Source organism: Solea solea, chromosome 1 (assembly GCF_958295425.1).
Source record: "Solea solea chromosome 1, fSolSol10.1, whole genome shotgun sequence".
Classification (NCBI taxonomy): domain Eukaryota; kingdom Metazoa; phylum Chordata; class Actinopteri; order Pleuronectiformes; family Soleidae; genus Solea; species Solea solea.
Genome location: NC_081134.1, coordinates 5116192 through 5138547, shown reverse-complemented (window position 1 = coordinate 5138547; position 22356 = coordinate 5116192). Strand labels below are relative to the sequence as shown.

Below are 22356 nucleotides of genomic sequence, written 5' to 3'. Positions count from 1 at the left end.
ATTGGTTAATATTGTTTTTTATTTATCATGTGATTTTGTTGAATGAATGCAGTTGTTTAAGTCTGTTTTCTAATTTCTAAAAGTTCACATTTGCCTTATATATATGATATAATGAAAGCCATTCATTCCCCCTTCTTTCCTGACGCCACCGGTACAGGGGGCAGCGTCGCACGCAGCAACAAACTCATCATAAAGCCATGTCTAACTTTAATAAACACAGACATGCTGCATACCCACAGAAAGGTCAGAAACTCGACTAAAAGCTCATATAAAACATTCTTATGTCCACCAAACACAGTTTAAACACCAATCGATCAAACCAGCAGAAGCCGAAAACACCGTAACAGTGTTAACATTGAAAAGTGGCACCGGTTACATGAGTTTTTAAGCTCCTACTGCATATTTTTAAAGGTGATATTTACTTTAAAATGCAATATTTTTTTAGGCGAGGGAAAAAATCCTTCATTTATGCTGGGTTCCATCTGCATTTACTCTGACACAGTGGCATCAACTGTGATGCCAACACGTCTGGTTTGATTTTGATACCAAGACAACTCACATAATAAATAATAATTGCAGAGATATACTATGTTTAGCAAAAAGAGGGTCAGGGACAAAGAGGTTAATAATGTGCATTGTACTTAAAATATACTGGTTTAGAACCAGTATGGGGGGGCGGACAAATAATAACTTATCCTAGCTCTAAAGCATTTTTGTCTTTGCACACAAAAACAAGTTGACATTACCATTGTTTTGAGGTGTAAAATGGCCAAAACAGTCATCACCATTTGCTTTCACTTGACAACGACAAACAACGAGGAGAGGAGTATCAATAAGTATTGATTTTGATAAGCAGTATCAGTGTCAGTATTGATAGAATTCTTTCGATACTTGTCCTTACTTACTGTCTTTGACATTTTTACCTATTTTTACTTGGCATTAGCACCACATGACATTAAGTAACACTATAAATGAAGCTATTTTGCACTCTACAAAATGGTTCTATAAATATATATATATATATATATATATATATATATATATATATATACACACATATATGTACAAGTGCGAAGGAGAAAATAATCAGGTGTCTGCTGAAGTTGTAAAACACAGACATGAAGACACCAGACGGAAGAAGAAGAAAGTGCTCTGTTTTCATTTGAATTATTTTCATTTTTATCTCTTTGCTCATTTTTGTCTCTATTTTTCAAAGCACTCTTATCTGTAAGGACAAACGCATTCAAATATCACCGCACAGATATCTCTCCCATGCCTTTCTCTTGTTGACTGAGACAGTGTTCTGGTCGAAAAGGTCAATGAAACACAATTAATATTCAGTGGAACGTTACAAAATATCTGAAATGTGCACAGTGCTGTTTACACAGGCTGTAGATAGACTGTGTTTGCTCTCCACCAGTCCAAAGGTGAAGCGTATAGGGTTCAATAAGACCTTTTTTTTTTTTTGCTTTAGGTGCTGGTTTTATATTGCTGTCAATACAGTACAAAAAGTACCTGCATTCACACTTTTTTCTCAAAGCAGCTCTACCGTGTGATAAGAGGTAAGAAAGTTCAAATTTATTCCACTTCAAAGTAAGCACACACACACATATGCAACCACCAATGCACCAACTGAAGCCAGACGCAAGACAAACTCATGCAAAGTCCAAAGCAGAGGACAAGCAAACACAACATTCACAATGGTGATAAATAGATGATGAAGTGTAAACAAAACTTTTTTCCAAGAAAAAAAAGACTACATCAAAGCTCCTGTTTGTGCCACTCTATTCTGAATGTGGTCTATCACAGAGGTCACTAAATAGTGGACCAGCGGACCTGGACCCAGACCTGGATACAAGGATAGTTTGTATTCTTAATTTCCAGGGATTTTCTAGGACTCAACAGCACTAAAGGTCAGAAATTCAGATCAATTACACGTGATGTCTATCACCACGTGACAGCACTCCAAAGAGAATTTGTGCAGGAGTGAGGTACACAGAGGTAGAGAAGAGGAAAGAAGGTACAGAAATTAACGAAAAGTAACTTCCCATGGCGAGTCATTTTAGTTCACGATTCAAAGATCGCTATTTAAGACGCATCTAAAGTTCTTTATCTTAAATCTCTCTGCTATGAAGGCATATGTTTGTTTGTTTTTCCACTTGGCACAAGAAATGTTGTGTGTATTAAAAATATTGCCACACTATTATTGTACTACAGTCAGTTGTTGACACACAGGAGCTGATCCATACAACTATGACTGCAGTGAGTGACCTATGGTCATTTGTTTTGTCGTTACTGATTTTATGTAAATGATGTAAACCACCTTTGATCTTTGATCTGACAGAGGGACCAACTTGTGTGTATACAGAGGCAGCACAGAGGTGGACGTGGGCAAGACGCACTTATCCCATCAAACTGGGGAATGACTGCTTCTTTGTGTTTTCATTATACTCCAAACGGTTTCCAGCCGTGCTGCGGCTGTTGTCTCTGTTTGTCTTGACATAAAACAAATTACTTCCTGTGCAGTGTGGGAATGTCACTGGGCAACATGCGAGTTACACAATGGTTTGAATCTTACGGACATTTGTTTAGATTTAAAGTCACACGCCACAGCACTACCATGTATATAAACACGTAGAATCTTAAAGCTGTGTAAAGCCGACTGCCTCAGTGTGGCTTGTTTTTCAAAATCCATGGATCAACCCTATGGCGTTTGGACTTGTAACATCCCCTTCCAGCAATTAGGTTAATACAGCTTCACCTCTTGTTCGCTCAGCATGCCTATGAAGGGATGTCTGACTGTGTAAGAGGCCTCCAACTAAGGGAAGGGAGGCATCGATGAGCCCGACTTTCTCTTCCCTCCCGAGTGGATCGTATGAGGTAAAGCTGAGCAACGAGGTTGGAAAGGTCCAGAGAAGAGAAGTGAGAGAAGTGAATGGGAAAGACAGGACAGAATAAGTGAAGGGAAGAGCAGTGACGAGAGTTGATGGTTCACAACAGGACACGCACCGCAGGAGCCATAGAGCACAAGAAAGGGACAGATACACAAAAAGCTCAGTTTTGCAACAGCAGGTCGGCTTTGTCGGACGCAACAAAGAAGCAAAACGCGTTCAAGTGCAGTTGGAGGGAAAATCACCCTGTCCTGCTCGGTCCAAAGCAGTCCCCTCTCTTTCATCGGAAGTGGGGGGGGTGGTGTTTCAGGAAAGGAAAAACAGGAGGCAGCAGAGAGAATAATAAAGAAATAGAAATGAAAAAGAAGGGATAGAAGAGGAAATGAGATTCAGTGTGGCTGACCTGAAGTGCCTAAGAACTCACCGGGACACACTGGACACCCAGAAGAGAGACAGACAAATGATGAAGAGGAAGACAAGAGGGTTAAAAAAAAAAAACAACAACAACCAGAGAGCAGAGAGACATTTCTAACGCTTGGTTTAATCTGAAGTTTACATGATAATTTCCCATCCCCCGACCCTCATCCCTCACTGCTTTGGCTGGGAGGGCCCCAGCTGTTCAGTCTGTATAAATAGCGTGAGGCTTCGGCTCGGACCCTCTGGGAGAATGTGGGCTCATTGGAGAGAAGGCATAGGAACAAATCGGGCCGGAAAAAGCACATATACACATTTTGACAAACATATGGGACCATTGCTGGGGATGAAAGTGAGGAACATGTGACTGAAGTTGGCCTCACATGGCAGAAGTCACTGTTTAAGCTTGAAATGTGACAAGAGAGAACAAGAGAAAAACAGAGACAGAGGGCGAGATGAAATGTGCCGTCATCATTCGGTTAAAAGACGCAACAAAGTCCAAACTTTTCCACTCAACCTCATTTGGCTTTTGCCTACAATCTTTAGACAGCACAGGAAGAAGTGATGTAACACTACCTATGTGCAAATTACAGATTCATGATGTGACCAAAAATGTTCGCACTAAAAACCTCTAATTAGTTCGTATAATTACTGTGCCCAATGTCAGATATTTGAAGATTCACTCAAACCAGTTAAACATGTTATAAAAATTATACTTGCATGCAGTATTTTAGGAAACACTCTGAAGGTCCAATTTGACTTAGACTGAAAATTATGGGTTTTTTTGTCATTATTTATTTATTTTTATTTTATTTTTTTTTTTAAACACACCAGTTCCTGCGAAGCGCAACTTGCTGCGGATTCAAAAAAAACCCTTCAAACTCAAATTTCAAACAGGGAGTCAGAAAAACAACATCATCTCCACATTGCCATGAAAACTAGAACATGTATGTCTGCTGATTAACGATCATGTGTTGACCCAGATTAAATGATCCATTAAGTATTTTTTTACTCTACATTGAGGTCAGACAGCAGAGTGCGATGGATGGTTCTCTCCTCCCTGGTTCAGGTGGGAGCAGGATGTTCAAACGCAAACGACCCTTTGAAATGAATATTTCTGAGGTGTCAGCATCAAGCATGAAAGGAGCTCAAGTTCTTTCTCCGTATAATTTGCAGTGCAGGCAGAATAGGTGTTAACGAATACGCATACTTTTTTTTTTATTATTATATGGGCCTTTGTGTTTTCCGTGTAGACAACGAATACGCTAACGATGATGTCACGGTCCCACGTCTCTCATGTGCTGACTCGCTATCTTCGTTGTCTTTGTCGTCATCATCATCATCATACTCGTTTGTTTGGAGAAAAGACGCTAGAACACGTCCTCGGCGACCTCAGACACAGGAGCGGCGAAAACAATAAGTGTCGAAGACTAAAAAAAAAAGGGGGAGGAGAAAACAAAACCTAGTTTCACGGACACTATTTTTACTTGTATGAGCAGATGAGTGAATGTTCTGCACACGGTCAGCTGCACTGCACGTCCACAGCTCGTTCTTGTCTGTGTGGTCACAGTGTTTCTCTCTCCGCCCGCAGTAAACACAGCTAAATGGAGCTCACTCATGCTGCAGTCAGTTAGGGTTATGCCAGAAAGTCGCTAGGGTTTGGTCTGTTCGCTTTACAATACACTCCATTATGTTTCTCAGTTTCTGTGATTATATATTCATTGCATTGTGTATAACATCTTCTTCTCCGTTTTATGGTGTGCAGGCCTGGCACATGTGCTACACCTTTCTGAGTCCCTCTGGAGGGTTTCGTGTGGATGGAGACATTGAATTTATCATTTATATTCCGTTCAGTTTCCGTTAGAGTATATCCTCAGTGATGCAGGACCTTTTTTAAATATTTCAAGACTGAATGCAATGAAAATAAAAGTGAAATTAATCTAAAACCATTAATAATTGAATGATTCATTTGTCTAATTTTTGTCTAAAAATCTGTTACAGCCATTTGTGATGTTTTTTTAATGGTGTATCATGCAACTAAGATCTATTAGCATTATAATTACAAGTATTATTATAATTATTGTTATTATTATTAGCATACAACCGCAGTGCTGAGTCCAGTTTGTAGTATGTTTGTACACGTGTTTAATCACCGTTAAAAAATGTTTTCCGTAGCCTTCGACTAAGCCATAAATCTCATCTCATCTTCCTTTTAAATGTTATGGTACAAGCGCTACAGTTAAATAAACCAAACTTACGGAAAATGACTTTCACTACATATTAACCGCATGCCAGCAAAACAGCAAAAAGTTGATGGACAGACACAAACAAAGTGATGTAACTGGTGTGATGTAACTACAATAGGACATTACTGGAAACAACTATACTGGGGTTAATGTGGCGGGGGTGAGTCCACACACAGCACTGTAGATGATTCACTATCAAGCTGCGAGGACAAACAAGACACAGCACAGCGTCCTCTGTCAAGTAATACTATCAGACCTGACTGAGGGAGCGCTTGTGTGTATACACAACGGTACACAGGGGTGGGCGGGTGCTGAACATTTATCCCATTTTTAATTTTTAAGTAAGACAACTCCATTTTGAAACTGCATGTGCACTTATTTATGTTTTCAGTCAGCCTGTTTAGCCATCTCGCTTTACTAGCGCAACACTACTGTTGCCTCCATCGGTCCTGATGTACATAGAATGACTTCCTGTGTACATTTGTTGATCTTTAAAAGTCGCTTGATGACATGATTTTAAAACAGCCAAAGATCCGTCCAGTCAACATGGAACGTCGTATACAAGAAATGTCACAGATTTCATGACTGAAAGGGGATAAAGCACAGAGGAAACAGTGAGGGTAGGAAAAGTGATAAATAACACAGGGGAGGTGTGTGTGTGTGTGTGTGTGAGAGACAGAGCAGGAGAAAGCCCTGAGAAAAGCAAACCCCACCTCGTCCCAGGCCTATAGCTGCAATTCAAAACGCACATGCACAAACAGAGCCAGGGAGCAGGTTGGGTTCAAGCGCAACAAATTACCTAAATATGGTTCTGAAAGGGCCTTTGAAAAGAGTTCAATTGGAAACTGTTGAAAATGATAATAATACTAAAAGAAAACCGGGGGAAGATTTAAGAGTGCCGTTGTGCGGACACAATGTCAGAGCCCTGTCCATAATTTCACTGACTTCACAGGACAAGGGAGGAAGAGTGTAACGTCCCCTTTTCTAACTTGCCTGTCCTTTATTGTGGAACTGGAGGGAGGGAGAGCCATTAAACCAGAAAAAGAAGGGGAGAGGAAGAAAATCAGAGGGAAAAAAACTACATTTTCAGCCTGAGTGGTTTTTCCAAATGAAATTTAAAAAGACCCAAAAACACAATGGGCTCCTTTTTTCCCCTCCTCCTTGTTGTGCATATGTGTGTGTTTGTGTGCATACACGGGGGGTTGGTCCGTGGTGGGTTACCTTTTAAAGAGTGCCCAGCAGTGGACGTGTTTGGCATTTGTTGCCCTTGCCCCTCAATTATACGTTCACCACAGTGGCTGCCGTTGAGCTGACAGTGGGCAATGCCCCTGCCCTCGAACCGCCACTTTTTTTTTTTCTCTTCCTTTTCATTCATTCCAGTCAGTCAGTCAGAGGGTGAAATCACAAACAGAAATCATGTCTGACTTTTCGCCCGGTCACCTGCGCTCACCAATTTAGAGCTGCACCGTTTTATCACAGTTTCAGGGCAAAATTCACCGCCTCGTACCAGATTGCATATTTATTATTTTAAAAAGGTTGGAGAATATGACTTACTCTAATCATCAAACATCAATTCTGGTTCATCAATTTGCTGCGAGCACAGAAATCTATGTTTGTGTGCATCTGTAGTTTTCTAATATGTGAAGCTTATGTGCAAGTGCATCTGTTGTGTTTCTGTGTGTGTGTGTGTGTGTGTGTGTGTGCCCATGCATGTGTATGTGTACACACACACGTGTGTGTATATAACCTTGGGGAGATTGTGGCTTTGGGTTCCAGTATTTCTTTCTATTTGGTTTCCACTTCACAGCTTACAGCACACGAGCTACACAACCTCTGGGAAATGCAATGAGCACACACACACACACACACACACAGACACAACCCATATCTGACATCTACCCACACACTTTCACAAACACACAGAGGCTCCACACTGTGAGGGTGCACATGGTTGTGGAGCCATCTCAACCTTGCAAGTCACACTTCTGTGGTTAATCAATACTAAACACAAAAACCTTGAAGAGAAATGGGATTCTATCACTTAAAATGAAAGCAAACAAATTCTGATCTTTTCTTTACTAATGTCGACTCGACACCTCAGCCTGCAGAGCTGCATTGTGTATTAGTGATTAACTATAATTAAACTAAAATGAACAGAGTCTGTACCGCCATGTCATAAATGATAAGCACTTAGGAAGTGTAAGAAAACATTACTGCTTTAAAAGTAAAAATAGGGTTATGCTTAGTTACATGCATAACATTACTATATTACTTATGTTAATACAATCAAACAATGGTGTAAAATAAGTTTCTTTTAGTACTGGATCTGCTTTGTTTAAGTAAAAATTAGCAGTCAAACTGCAAACATGGCAGCAAGTTCTCTCCCTACTCGCTGCATATTCCTTTAAATGTGACCTGCTATGACCCGCTACACGTAAATAGACTCTTAAGGACAAAATAATTAACAGTAGTGGTAATAGTGTAACTGCCTAACACACAGGAGTAGAGCCACTTTTGAGAAGTGTTGATAAAGGCGAATCCAGAGAAAATGCAAAATAATCAGGTATCGTAGGGTTTAAGTGGACGTTGCCTACAAATGGCAATGTTAATTAACATTTCATTTCAACACTCTTTCAAACTGTGGGTGGAAAACCTTTGTCGGTGCTGAGCTTTGATGACACGCCAGTTTTAGGTGACCTTGTCCCTCCATTTGGCCTTAACAGTGATGGAGGGGCAGCGGTGGTCTACAACAGCCAGGCGCATGAATGTGGCGCTCAGCAGACAAATGAGCAAAACCTCGGTCCAACTCCTCCTTCTCCTCTTACATCCCCATCCATACGTCCACATATCAGACATTTTAAAGACAACAAGTGCAAAAGAAGTAACTAAGGAGTAAAAACAAAGGGACAGCCATCGGTACAAGCTTGTGCCAGGGCACCATCTGCTCATCCGCTCAGTGGAAGTGGCGGCTTCCAGGGCAGTCAAAGACAACGTAGGAAGATTGAGGGGAAGGGGCTCCCTTTGAATGCCATGAATGAGCAAGGAAGCCACGTTTGGACAGAAAGGGTCCCGGGCAGAAGGTTACCAGCCGAGCCAAGCAGTAGCAGGAAGCAAGCGCTTTGTGTGTCACAAGATTTACATTGATGTGTCCATCCACCAGCCATCTGGACCAACATAAATAAATTTAACCAGACCGTAAAGAAAGGGCAGGGAGCCACAAAACAAGGTAGCATGGTGTTGAGGAAACACAACAGAAAGGGGCATATTTTTTACTTAAGTAGATCATTTGTGGCGGCCCACACACACAAGACTATGTTAAGGTTAGTTTAAAGTTGGATATTGTACGTACACAAAACAAAAGACCAGCATTTTTCAATATGGATGTTGGCACAGTGTTCGATCAAATCACTATTGTCGATCTGGGGCTTTTTTAAGGAGGACAAACTCTAAGGAATTATTAGAGTAGCAGCAACGAGATGCATTCAAGGAACACTATAAACCGTGATCAGTGTTTTTAGTGACTTTGTGTCTGTCCTCTCTGCCTTATCCGATGTTTTTAAGCCAGTGACTTAAACTTGTATAGTTTTATTGCTGGTTGGATGTATTGTTATGTGTTTATATGTATTGTTAATCCAGTGTGAGCTATGGGATACTTATGAATAGATTTTATCTACCTACCTACCAACCAATAAACCAATGGCCTGCTGCTGCTGCCACCATGTGTTAATACATTAAAAGTATTAAAAGTATGGAAATACACATAATTTTTTTGCACCTGTAACTGCTGCCACCTGCAGTCATTGATAAAACATTGTTCAGTATTGTTTCACTGTTTTTCATGATATGACTTTTTCCCCCCTGGGGCAGTGAGCGGTTAATCAGCTATAACATGCTATAAACCATTGTTATCACACTTTCTCTCACACACACACACTTTCATTCTTTGTTGATGTCTCTAAGCTGACATCACCGTCTACCACCACAGGCAAAGACAACAGTCTCAGCCATGAGAACTGACCAGTCACAAAGGGCAAGTTGTAAGTGTGAATGGGTGGCTGTTGTTGTTCTAAAGTCTCTGTTTGCTCTGCACCACTTTTACCATCAAAGATAAAACTTTCTTGTGTGTGCCTTTTAAAAAACAGTCACTTCTCAAGTCAAAAATCTGGCCTTTACTGCCTTTGCACACACAAATGTGAAGTTGTTGTTAACTAAATGTAATTTCTACCGACTACGAAAAGCCCTAAGTGCATACACCTTTTTATTTCTGTATCCTTCGCCCCAAATCAAGTTTACTGACCTGGAACGAGGAGTTAGTGAGTTTTGGAGAGAGACCAGAAACTTTCACAGTTCCAGAACAAACAGTCTTCGCTAGCTGCTGGGAAACCTTGAGCCAAATGAAATAAGCAATCATTTCTAACAATGATAAGAGGACGCTGTGGTCGACTGAGACTGAGATATCACCGCAAACTAATAATGCAATAGAGCTGTTGCCTTTTCCCTGCCACACAGCTGGTTCAGTGGCATGGCATGATTTGAACTCTGCCCTTTTTATGCAGCCTTTAAAACGGGGCCATATTTTTAATTTTAAATACAAATCTGAACTTTAACGTCTAAGAAATGATGCTTATTGTGAGGGAAGATACTTTCTGTTGCAAAGCACCTCATGAATGCACAGAGTAACACGATTCAATACTCAAACTAGGGCTGCACGACATGGCAACAGAGTTTATCCCAAACATTGTTAAAACTTAGTTGAAAACTCAACCATGACAGACAACACACAGTTCTGAGGAGGAGAATCAAATTTCCTTTCTCCAGACACCTTCAAATGTCGTGTGGAAGGAGAGAGAGCAGCCAGCGAGACTGATAACGACCTCCCCCTTCAAGTTCAGACGTAGGCATTTTAAACGTGGATGAGCATCTTGAAAGGACATTGTAGAGAAAAAAAAATGTCATCTGGGAGGAGAAGCAAAGCTTCAAATGACCGAGAATGTCAGAAGAGAGTTTGAGTCGGACTTTGTGTTTATCACTGTGTCAAGGCGAAGTGAAGGGAGAGAGAGAGAGAGAGAGAGAGAGAGAGAGAGAGAGAGAGAGAAATGCCAAATCTATCTATTTAAAGCTTAGTAACAGCCGAGGCCTGACATCTGCAGCCAAAAGAGACACTGAAAACCGGTTAACTGTTACCAGGGCTGCAAAGATCAGCTAAATTGGCAGAATGAGTGGAAAGTCTCAATGTGTTTTTTTTGTTGTTTTTTTTAAAGTAAAAGACAGACTTTGGAACATTGTTTTGGGACAAGGTTTAGTTGATGATTCATGAACTGTGTCATCTTGGGGAATGCCAGGTGAGGACAGCTCTGTCTCAACAAATGTCATGTGGTCGAAAAAAACACAACACCCTTCGCCGACTGAAATTTGTGGAAATAGAAAAAGAAAAATAGATAAAAGCTTTAAAATAGTGTCTGTTAAATCCTCTAAAATGGAGGGGGGGGGGGGATAAGGAAAGCCACCTGGCCTCATGTGCTCCAACTGGGTAAAAGGGGAGGCAGTGTGTGACTCAACTGGTGGTGGCTCTGGAGAGCTCCATCCCAGCGGCGGAGTCAGAGTTGTGCCTTGCGCGTTTATTCATTTGTGTGTTACTGCTTTATCCATATGGAGTAAGTGTGTGTGTGTGTGTGTGTGTGTGTGTGTGTGTTCACTAAACAAAAGATTAACTCACCAGGATCCCAGAAAACTGTTTCTCCTCCATCCTTCAGGACCTTGTCTGCAAAGATCCTCTGCCTCTCTGCTGTTGAATCTCTCGCTCTCTCTGTCGCCCCCTCTCTCGCTCCCTCTCTTCTTCTCTCTCTGTCTCTCTCTCTCTCTCGGATGGTTGTGAGAGTCAGAAGTCGTCTCAGGTGGCTGAAGTTCGCTCGAGTGTCTTCACCCCGGTGCGTCGCGCTCTCTATCTCGGTCCCCCCTCTCGCCTCCTGTGCGTTGTTGTGAGTGTAGCTGGAGTGGCGTCGCCGCTTTGTGTCAGTTCTCCCCTAATCCAGAAACTTTTCTATGCTGTGAAAAGAACATGTGACAGGGAAGGAGGGAAGGGGGGGGTAGAGCGGGAGAGGGGGGGGGGGGAGGGGGGGGGGGGGGTCAAGGCAGCAAATTTTAGTTACTTGGGCCACGTTCAAAACAATTCCTCAGTCCTGGTACATTACCTGCTTTTTGAGGTTAAATATAAAAAAACACAAAATTAGCACTCTGCAAGGGTTTAATAAATTACCAGATTGAGTTTAAACTGTAAAGAAATCTTTTAAAGAGAAGGTGCAGGAAAAAGAGTTTAGAAAACAAGTAGTAACAGATTTGCATTTCGTAGCAAAGCAGCTGCCATAACAATGTACCCTTTTGTGTTAAGAGATTAACTGTTAGGGGAACGTTTAGACTGCCCATTGACTACTCTGAGGAAAGCCAAACTGGGAAAAGACCATGCAAAAAAAACAAAAACAGCCTGGATTTAGAGAAAATTAGCAGGAAAAAAACAACTTCAGATTGAATGAGAAGCTTGTGAAATGTTGACACTGGCTTCACACGTCCAGGTTTTCGTCCAGTGAACATTTTACATGATCGATTTAAACAGCAGGAACAATTTTTCACAAATGATCAGTGCCGATGTACCCGGAGAAAAAAAAGGGAAAGAACACAATATTCTGGTGTCTTGGTGTTGATGCAAACAATATCAATTTATGGGACGTTAGGAAATAAAACATAATCATAATTGCAATACAATTAAAGATTTAAAAGATGTTTATAAGTTGAAACTGAGATGAAAAGAACTGGTTATATGTGTGGTTTCTTTGACTCATTTGTTTTAATCTATAATCATTTCCACAACGTTTTGGCATTACCATCGATAATCATAAATAAATCTTAATGGTGGAAAAGTTGGAAACGAAAGAAAGGTTGGTTCCCTAGTTTATCAGCAAATTTTCCGACAGACAGTTGCTTCGTTTTATAATACAAAGAGAGCATTTCTAAAGACACACATTGTTACATTACATTATAGCTCAAGACGTTATGTAGGACATCATCCTGGACAGTGCACTAAAAGCCCCTGAGCTGAAGGAGGACCACAGTGACCAAACACATCCACCATTTATAAAAGGTACACACAGATTACACACATTCAAAGAAGATTAATTCACACAACATGCCACACACAGACAAACAAAAAAAGATGACAAGAAACAAAAACTGGTAAAAACTGAACCTTACCATCCAGAATAAAATGTCTGAAGGTGGGAAAAAAAAATATGATAAAGACCAACTTCTACATCAGACAAAGCCTCAGCACAGTGAGACACTAACTGGTGTGAAGAGTGAAGTCAATAACCAAGTCATTGAGCTCTGGCTCCATCCCACTAGCTACTCTACTAATGTATGTACACAAGGCAAGAAGTAAGCCAAGCCCATTGGACAACCCCAGGAGGAGTGGCAGCAAGAGGTCACATCACACAGAGCCAACACCCCATCTGTTGGCTCTGAGGAAGGATGTTCCCGCACTTTGACAATCACTATCCAGGCCGAGGTAAATCAGTAATTAGTTTGTGTTTCGGATTTTTTTTAGGGCTCTTTGCAATTCCTGCTGCAGGACTTCCAGTTCCAGCTTCTTAAATGAGACACACTTTCTGGCATTTGGCTTTAAATATCTTATTATTTAATGAGGAATGCAAAACGGCAAATTGGAGCGCTGTTTAAAACTGAACCCACTGTCAGGAGGTGAAGCAGCTTTTGAAAACAGATTTCTTTTGTGTATGATTCGGGGCATGAACAGTGGGACCGTGCTTCTGACAATTCAAAGCATTTTCTTCAGTACAGAGAGGAGCGCAGATGGAACCCACACAAACACACACACAAACACGTGTCCTGACCCCACAGTAGTCAGACGAGGATAAAAAGGAAAGCAGGGTCAAAACCGAAACTGCTTACAAAGCCTCGGTTTTTAAGAAAATTTCACCACCTTGTTTGTGCTGCCCATTATCAGATTAACCTGTAGCACAGTGCAGGGATCAAAGTGCACTCCTGGGGCCCAGTTTATAAGAACCACACAGCGTGAGTCAAAAGAAACAGCTTTATACTAAAACAAATACCAAGAAGATGTATGACATAGTATATAGTATGTTCTAATCTGCCTGTGTCTACACCACAAAGTCCACACCACACATAACCCACAGACATACTGACTTTGTCAGGACCAGTAGTCCTCATGGAGACTAAGACCTGGTCTTAATGAGGCAAAAACTTTCTCAGGAACTGGTTAAGTTTTGGCGAAGATTTGAATGGTGTTACATTTAGGGTTTAGGGTTTGTAGAGCCTCAATTTGTTTGGGCCGTTCAATATGATTGAACGGTGTTTTTGTCCGCTCCACAGGTGACTTGAAATTTTCCATTTTTGTGACGATCCATTCATTAAATCATTACAATCAAGTTGCGAAGAGGATTTTAAGCTATACAGTCAAAAATGCTCCAGAAAATCTCCCACCGTAACCTTAAGTGGCTATGGTTAATGTTAAGGTTAAGGACAATTTGTGAAACATCCAGAGTGTCAGGGTTAGATTAGAGTGGAGTCTGGATCGAGTCTGCAGCAGGCAGGACTCTCGCTGACTTTGATGAGGGAGCTGGCAGGAAAAATATCCAGAGCAATTTTTGTGGGTATTTTTCATTCTCACACAAAGCCCGTCCACAGTTATTAGAAAAATGTCCAGCTAAAAACTGAACCTTGCCCACTTTATGCTTCCCCTTTTGTTGCACACACCACTCCTCTCTGGTGGCATGCCAGGGGCACTTGGTTGGAAACGAAGTGAGATGATGAAAACACCAAATCTGTGCAGAACTTGCTGAGGCAGCATTTAGCCTCAGTGCTCTGAGCCACTGGCGAGGATTTTATTCGCTCTTCCCTGTGTTGATAATTTTGATCAATTAAATTTAAATAATATACATATAAATAATTTTCCTTCAACTCACATTCAGTAACTTTTATTTCGATCTCCATATTAATATACTTCTATACGTTAGGTTGGAATTAATTCACTTCCCATATTTGCTTCATTGCTCTTTTTGAAAATCCACAGCATGAAAACAACCAGCTGGAAGTAAACACAGACATGAAATGAGCTTCTGCAATGAGAGACAGAGACGCTGCTGTGTGAGAAGACAACCATTCTACTGCTGCAGCTTTGTGACACACATGCAGCCAAGGAGGTGAGCAATGACATTGACTTTTACCCCAATCAGAGGTTTCTGAGCTCTGATTGGGCTCAATTTACCCCATCAGCTGTGAAGCTAAACCCATCACTGTGCATTGAGTAAGGTAATGGCACCAGGTGACGGTAAAACAAAACACCGTCGTACTGAGAAACGGAGAGAGAGTTGTGTTGAGTCGATCGCCTTAATCACCATTTTGTTTGACAAGTTTAAAACGAATAAAAATGTGTTTGTATTTAAACATTACACACTACAGCTTCAACGCAGATTGATGATTTGCCACTATTACAATCTGCTTCCATATCTCTGAACTATCTGAACAAACTATGCATATCAGATTGTCGAGAATAAATTAGGCAACACACCAACAATCCAAGAAAACCAGATCAGATTTCACCGTTGGATAATGTCATATAAAAACAAACAAATACAAATGCAAGCAAACGTTATTTTAGTTTTAAATAAATGAGTGAACAAGCTATGACTTTCTTAAAAAAGGGGAAGTAGGTGTTGGAAGATGTACCAGGAAAGATGAGTCGTCACAGATGGTTCATAAAAACAGAAGTGTTTAATTTAAAATTATAAGTTCCAGGAATTCATGTCTAAGGCAATTTTCAAAATTACTGTAACATGAAATGACCAAACCTCCAAAGTCAACTAAGCTTGGGCAACAAAGCTGAATTATGCCATAAAGTGCCCCTCCTGTATCCATTTTGTGACGGGAAATGATCAAAAGAGGATGTTCAGATGAACTATTGAAAAAAATCATCAAAGGCTAAAGGATAAATCCTAACTGTGCTGTGTATACCGCAGTTAGGCAATCCTACCTACAGTATATTTCACAACAAATCCTGAAGCACGACCAGATCGGATCACCAAGACATTTTGTCAACACATTCATGCTCCCCTCGCCTCCCCTCCTATAATAATCCTCTGACTTTTCATCTCGTGCCATTCATCACATCAACAATTCAATTTGTCCAGTACCATGAATAACTAACAACATTCCTATGAGGTGCACTTTCCTCCATTTTCCTCTGCCAAGTAGGTTATGTTTATGGCCAGATTTGTCTGTGAGCAGCACAAAAAAAGTGATTTTAATGACATTGTCTGAAGATGTTGGTTGTGGCCCTCGGAAGAGATAATTATTATTATAGATTTTGGTGCTGATCCAGATCCAGGATTGCTTTAAAAACAACTGTTACAAGTGGACACTGAGGGACACTGAGGAGTCTTGGTGGACGGTTTGACACAATCCGGGAATTTCTTCTAGTTACCAAATTTTCGCACCACCAACAGGTTAAACTAAAACCCCACTAAACTATGTAACTAAATGCCTGTCCTGCATGTTTCCAACCACCACCATGAGAATGTTTTCATACCAAAGTTAGCATGCAGCTTGTCAGACTGCAGGGGGGTGTCAGACCATTTCTGTAACATTGAAAAGCACCTCACATGGAGACAAGAGAGGGATCAGACTTTTCTTTATAACGCCGCTTTTTCATTCTTTTCACAACTATTCATATACTAAATGCACTGCCATTAATGTCTTGCAGGCATTCAAATCAAAGAGATGTAATTGCTCACACCTTAGTGCAGCACAAATCAAGATCAAGCACAACCTGACTCCCATGTGCACAAAAGGTGTAGCGCGGGCAACATATGGGCAAATCATCAGCAACAGCACAGCAAACTCCCATCTTTGTTGTACATGCATTCAGGCACTATATTGAATTGTAGGTAACCAAGGTTGTAACGAAAACAACTTTGCTGTAAGAATACGCTTTGGGCTGCATTTACTGGCAAACAGCGTGGGCAAATGCAGCTGAGCCATTAAGTGGCCTGAGAGCATCACATCTGTTCAGTCACACAAATATGAGGCAGTCGACTGAAAATGACAGCTGAAACACTTTCTATGTGGACACACACATTGTCTCGTCTGCCCATGGATCTCCGCGTCTCTAGGGTCAAAGGGTGTAGGGTATGTGACAGATGACAGTGACACCATGACACATTGACTTGATGAAACAACGAGTGTCTAACATTATCAGGATGAGTATGACACCAATGTCACTTCACCCTGAAGTCATTGCTCAAATCCTGCTAAAGCAATTGTGATTTCTCGAGCTCTGATATTGAAAAAAGAAAAAGAAAACAGATAATTCTCAAGTGAAGATGACTGACAGCCTTTCTGACCTTAATTTGAACTATAGAAGTGGGACAGGAGGTCAAATGAAAGGACAAAGGTCAGTGTGCATAACTGGTCATGGACTGAATTAGTATGAAAATGATGTGAAGTACTTCCTGTGGCCTTTAGAGTCACAAGTTAAAAGGGACTTTTAACTTCTCATCTTCTTTCACTTCTTCTGGTGTTATAAAATCAAGTGAGAAGTAGGCTTCACTTTTCAAACCAAAAGGCTACGTGCATTTACAACCCATGGTCCAGACTGTAGCTCGTCTGGCAGCACATGGTGGCCTTACACCTTACCTTAAGTCTTAATGTTGGTTTTCCAGTTTTCCAGTAATACATTAACCACTATCTAAAGTGTCTTTCTTGGACAGGGGCCCCTTTATGGGTACATGACCTGTCATGTCAAAGAACTGCACGTCATGACGTATCAAATCCGCACGATCTACTAATCTGTCGGACAAACTCTCTAATCTTTTTTTAAATTAATGAACACACTGGCCTACAAACGGGTCCAGAGTAGGAACAGGTATCAATATGATTTTAACACCATTTTTATTGATATGGTACTTTAACAGTACTCTTGTCATAATCCATAATCCATAATCTTACCTAATCATTCTTGGAAAAATATCAGTGAAGAATGAAGACAATTTAACCAAAATCCTACACATTTTAAAATTGATGCATGTGGATGAATGTGTGTTCAAATATTCAGTTTGGCCATTCATTTAATTTGTGATGAAATCAATATATGTATATGGATATATACTTAAGGAGGACTATGCTCTGACTTTTAATTAATAAATCAATTAATCACACATGTGCATATTTTCTGATGAATAACTGAACTATGTCAAATAGGTAGGCTGCCAAAAACTGATAAATCTGAATGTGATGCACTTTAGCGAAGTGTGTGATAAGCGTGCTCTTATTACCATTTTTACAAATGCTGTAAGAGTCGATGCATTGCCTTTAAAAGCTGTGTGTGAGTATCGATACCAAAGTTTACATATTCAGTATCGGAAATTTCAATATTTGACTATCAATCCGCACAACATCACATATCACATGGCAGTCATTAAATTCACACTTTTTCCCCAGTTAAACAAAAATAACACATTTTCATCACATATACTGTAACGATTGAAAAACATTGTTTTAAGGACCTGGAAACACACGACAAAAGTACAGCACTGATGCAGAAATAGTGTTTACCAGGGCCCTGGAGCTGAAGCAATTAAATTAAATGTATTAATATATCATTAATTAACATGTACTTTCCCCAGGAAATGTAGAAATGTATTCCACGGAAAAACACCTGTACTTGGTCAACAGCACACAGAGCTGCCAACTGTACAAACACTTGAATTTCTCACACACCTTCATCTTCAAGGACAGGAATTACTCGTCTTGCTTGCCTAATACATTTATTCACTGTATTACAGCAAAATACTCCCAGATAAACGACACAATTGACATCACAAGGGACAGGATTTGTATAGTATTCATGCTTCATGTGTCTCTCACAACACAAGAAAGATCGCACTAGTGTTGCATCATGTCAGGCCTTACAGGCAGAGATGCAGGACAGCCTGAGTAGTTTTCCACACAGCTGGCAGACTTCTGATGGAAGCACAGGCTGTGGTCAAATCCAACCTGGTGATTCACTGCTGAAGCATCTTGGAGATGCTCGCACCAAATACTGCTACACTCATTAAACCTTCAGCTTAACTATGCTATAGGGCCCCCTGGTGGTCAGAGCATAGAGGCATAGTCTTTCACAGCTCTTGCTCTTCTCTGTTCACAGGGAGATTAAACATAGCACCAACGTCAATACGTTCTCAGTTGGAGACGTCAAAGAGTCAAATTAATGTGACAGTATTACTGTGAAAATCACTTTTGCTCTTGTGGTCTCTTCCCACAGTGTTTGGACATTCCAGATGTCCAGGCTTGTTTGGACTAAGCCTTCACCAAAAAAAAACTGTGGAATAACTGGGACCTACTGTGTCTGATGCAACACAAGGGGAAAATTCCATCATAGCCAATATCTGACTCTGTATTACAAATGTGACACAGGTGGCTTCTCAGACATTTACTGAATTCTTTTTTTATTTTAGGATAATAACAACGTGAGCTCATGTGAGGGACCATTATACAAGTTCTGGAAACATTTCTGCCAGTCTGAATAACCCTGAATTACTCTCACACAAACAGCACTCTCCACGTAATGTCCTGACCTGATGTCCTGGACATGCTCTACAGCTCAACTCTGAAAACAGCTACAAGGTTCAGATACATAAACAAAAATAGTTAAGTTGCTGTTATGACACGGATACCCAACCCAGTCTGGTTAAGTTACTTGAGCAGTAATATTGACTTCTAAACTTCTCTAGGGTGCTTCTTTGTGTTTCCAGTTACACTCCAACAATTTTGCCCTTGCCTCCATCAGTCTTGACAAAAAAAACAAATCTCTTCCTGTGTGCAGCACAGGGCTGTGTCGCCAGGGCGACCTGAGTCCTTAACACTGGTGTACGGAGTAGGCTAAATCAGCATTGTGTGAACTCATTTGATAGTTTGAATATCATGGGCTCTTGTTGATTTTTAAAGAGACAATACAGTTTTACATCGTTGTTAAATTAATTATCAGTCATTTGTTCCCGTCTTGCTTGATTTTGGTAGATTTTATAACACGATTCTTCTGAAAATGTTATCTGTATTGAACAGTGTGTCCTCTGTTGTGTTTGCTGTGTCTGTTGTGCTGCAGCTGTTGGAATTTCCCTGTGGGAACAATAAAGTACATCTGTTTTGAAGTTCAACAACGGCGGGCAGTTACTTATCTTAAAGCCATGAATAATAATACCTGCAAACTTATGAACGCATACTAAATGTAACACTATTAGCACAATGTCTTTCTCTGTAACTCATAAGAAGACTAAGCTGTCCCTGTCTGTTAGCAAAACTGTTTCCCCTCCAGACCAGTGCCTATGAAGTAAACAGAAACCTGTAGGATGACGAAAGAAAGGCACTCCTGTGTGAGGACAAGGATGAAGTGGGAAGGGGTTGGTGTGTGCATGCATCGGGTACTTGGGTTACTGTCATTCATGCATGCACATCTTCTGTTGACATACCCTACTTTTACCATCAGGCAACCAATGTGCTTTAGTCACATGAATACAGGTGAAGCGCACAGAAGAGTTCCTTCACTGTTTGATGGCAAAATAAAAATTGTAGGAATCCTGTCAAAACTCAGTCTGAACTTATCCGACATTCATCACAACAATTACAAATGTGGGTTGACTGTAAATAAACTTTTGCCCATTCCCGCCCGTCCTATTCTTAATTAATCAACACTGTCTTTTAACTATAATGCCACGTGAAGTGAATAATTGACGACAGTATCAGGCCAGTAGAAAGCAGTGACAAGCTGATTTCCTAAAACGTTGTTCATGGTTTATCTTTTGGGTAAGAATTATATTTAAAAAATTTTTTAGAACTGCTAAAAAAAGGCCAGGAAATTTGACCATATGGGTGGCTATCTTGTGTTCCCTACAATGGTTTCCACAGTCCTATATGTGGATGAATCTTGGTTTCAATTATTGTACATCACTTTGTTACTCTACTTTGAAAAGAGCTATATATTGATTGATTTATTCTTCATGTGTCAATCATAAAATGTGCCCAACCCTCATGGGTTTATAAGACACCAAAAGAAAGGAAAATCAAATAATGTGTTTCAATTATAAAAAAAACACATTCAAAACGATTATAAAATTCGTAATTGTAACCCCAAAGTTACAGATTCTATTACAGCTCGGTTCTAAACAAAATAATCCACCATCTCTCCTCGACCTAGCCAATAAAATTAGCTTTTTTGCAAAGGTTCCATTCCTAAAACACAACCATATTTCCTAGTCATCCAGCCAAAATAAATTGACACAGATAAAATACATTTTACAAAAACAAACGTCCCTTATATCATCATAAATAGAACAGTACAACCCAAATTAAACCAAAGCGACATTAAACCTGTCTCCAAGGTCAACACTGGTTCTACTGTTTGTATAATATTCTATATGAGACAATAAGAGTGTGGTTATGCAGCAATAATTCCCCAGTTTTGGGATCAATAAAGTCTCCCTATCAATCTAAGCAGCCATTTCCTTCACGTGTGACAAAGATGTTGCTCCTAAACTCCTGAATATCACACAGTAACAGTCTTGTATAAAGTACTTTAAAGAGATACTTGAGTAAAAGTACAAGTATCTGACCAGTAGTCACTGCTAAATTCAATCAAAGTCATGGAGCTGTGCCAATCTTAACTGACATAGGGCGATAAGCGGGGGACAACCTGGACAGTTAGCCCGTCCATCACGGGGCTTTTTTAGTATTAGTATTATTATTGTTGTGGTTGTTGCTAGCCTCGACCCTGCGTCACAACACGGAGGGCGGAGGGTAAACACTGCCACTGCCACGTGTTTCTCCCCTGTAAAGATGCAACCATAATCCGTCTGCCTTTAATCACTAAGTGACCAATTCACGGACACGGAGACACTGGTCGCCATTAACCACACACACACACGCACGCGCGCGCGCACGCCCACTCATTCACCGTGAGCGCCGTAAAGAGGTTAACGTAATCACATTAAAGCGCCTGCTCCACTCACCAGCATCATTATTACACAAACCTTTAAGACTCCTTTTCTCTCCCTCTCATGTCACTTCGCTGTCATTCTTACCTGGAACGCGAGTTTACTGAAGTCTGCGGAACACGTATCAACTCCCACTCCCGCTAATATCAACTTATTAGAAGTTACTTCACCGAGGTTTCCCCTCCTTCCTTCTTGGGTCACACTCCGACTAACGACTTCTTCTTTAAGCCCCTCCCACCTTCACTCCAAATTGAGTGGGGGTCAGCATCGTGTGTGTGTGTGTGTGTGTTGGTGGGTGGGGGAGAAACAAACTGTGCTTAAAGATATGGCACTATCTCAGAAACGTTCAGTTGTTTCTGGTCAGAAATCAGCACTAAAAACAAACAATGACATAAGCAGAATTTAAGTGTATGTGCAATTCAATGATTTCTTAAGTTAAGTGCAGTTGTTGACTATGTAAATGTAATACTAATTTAAAGCTGCACTATGTAACTTGGGTGGGTTTGTTGTAGCTGGTATTTTTCTGCCGTTGTTTGTTCTTCACAAAGAGAAACATTAGCCATTTGTCACTTTCCCAACTATAAGTCATAGCACGGCACGGCTCGGCATGGCTCTTTTGTTTTTTGCAGGATTTTTTTTTTAGTACCCGCTCTGGCGAGGTTCCAAGTGAATTGAGCCGATACTAAAAATGCGACGTCGACAGACTGCCGCGCCACTGATTGATCAGAGAAG

General features: G+C 40.6%; 1 protein-coding gene across 2 annotated transcripts in view; it reads right to left on the bottom strand.

The window, feature by feature from the left end:
- slc6a9 (solute carrier family 6 member 9) overlaps positions 1-21829 on the bottom strand; it is a 60622-nt gene extending 38793 nt beyond the window's left edge. Inside the window, exons 1-2 of one of the 2 annotated variants that reach the window (XM_058641784.1) lie at positions 21712-21829; positions 11268-11596 (exon numbers count right to left, since the gene is read on the bottom strand). In XM_058641784.1, the coding sequence (XP_058497767.1) occupies positions 11268-11297 (30 nt within the window). In that variant the 5' untranslated portion in view covers positions 11298-11596; positions 21712-21829. Of the gene's footprint in view, positions 1-11267; positions 11597-12796; positions 12932-21711 lie in introns of those variants that run through there. The other variant, XM_058641782.1, reaches the window with a different exon arrangement.
- Positions 21830-22356: the final 527 nt, after the last annotated feature.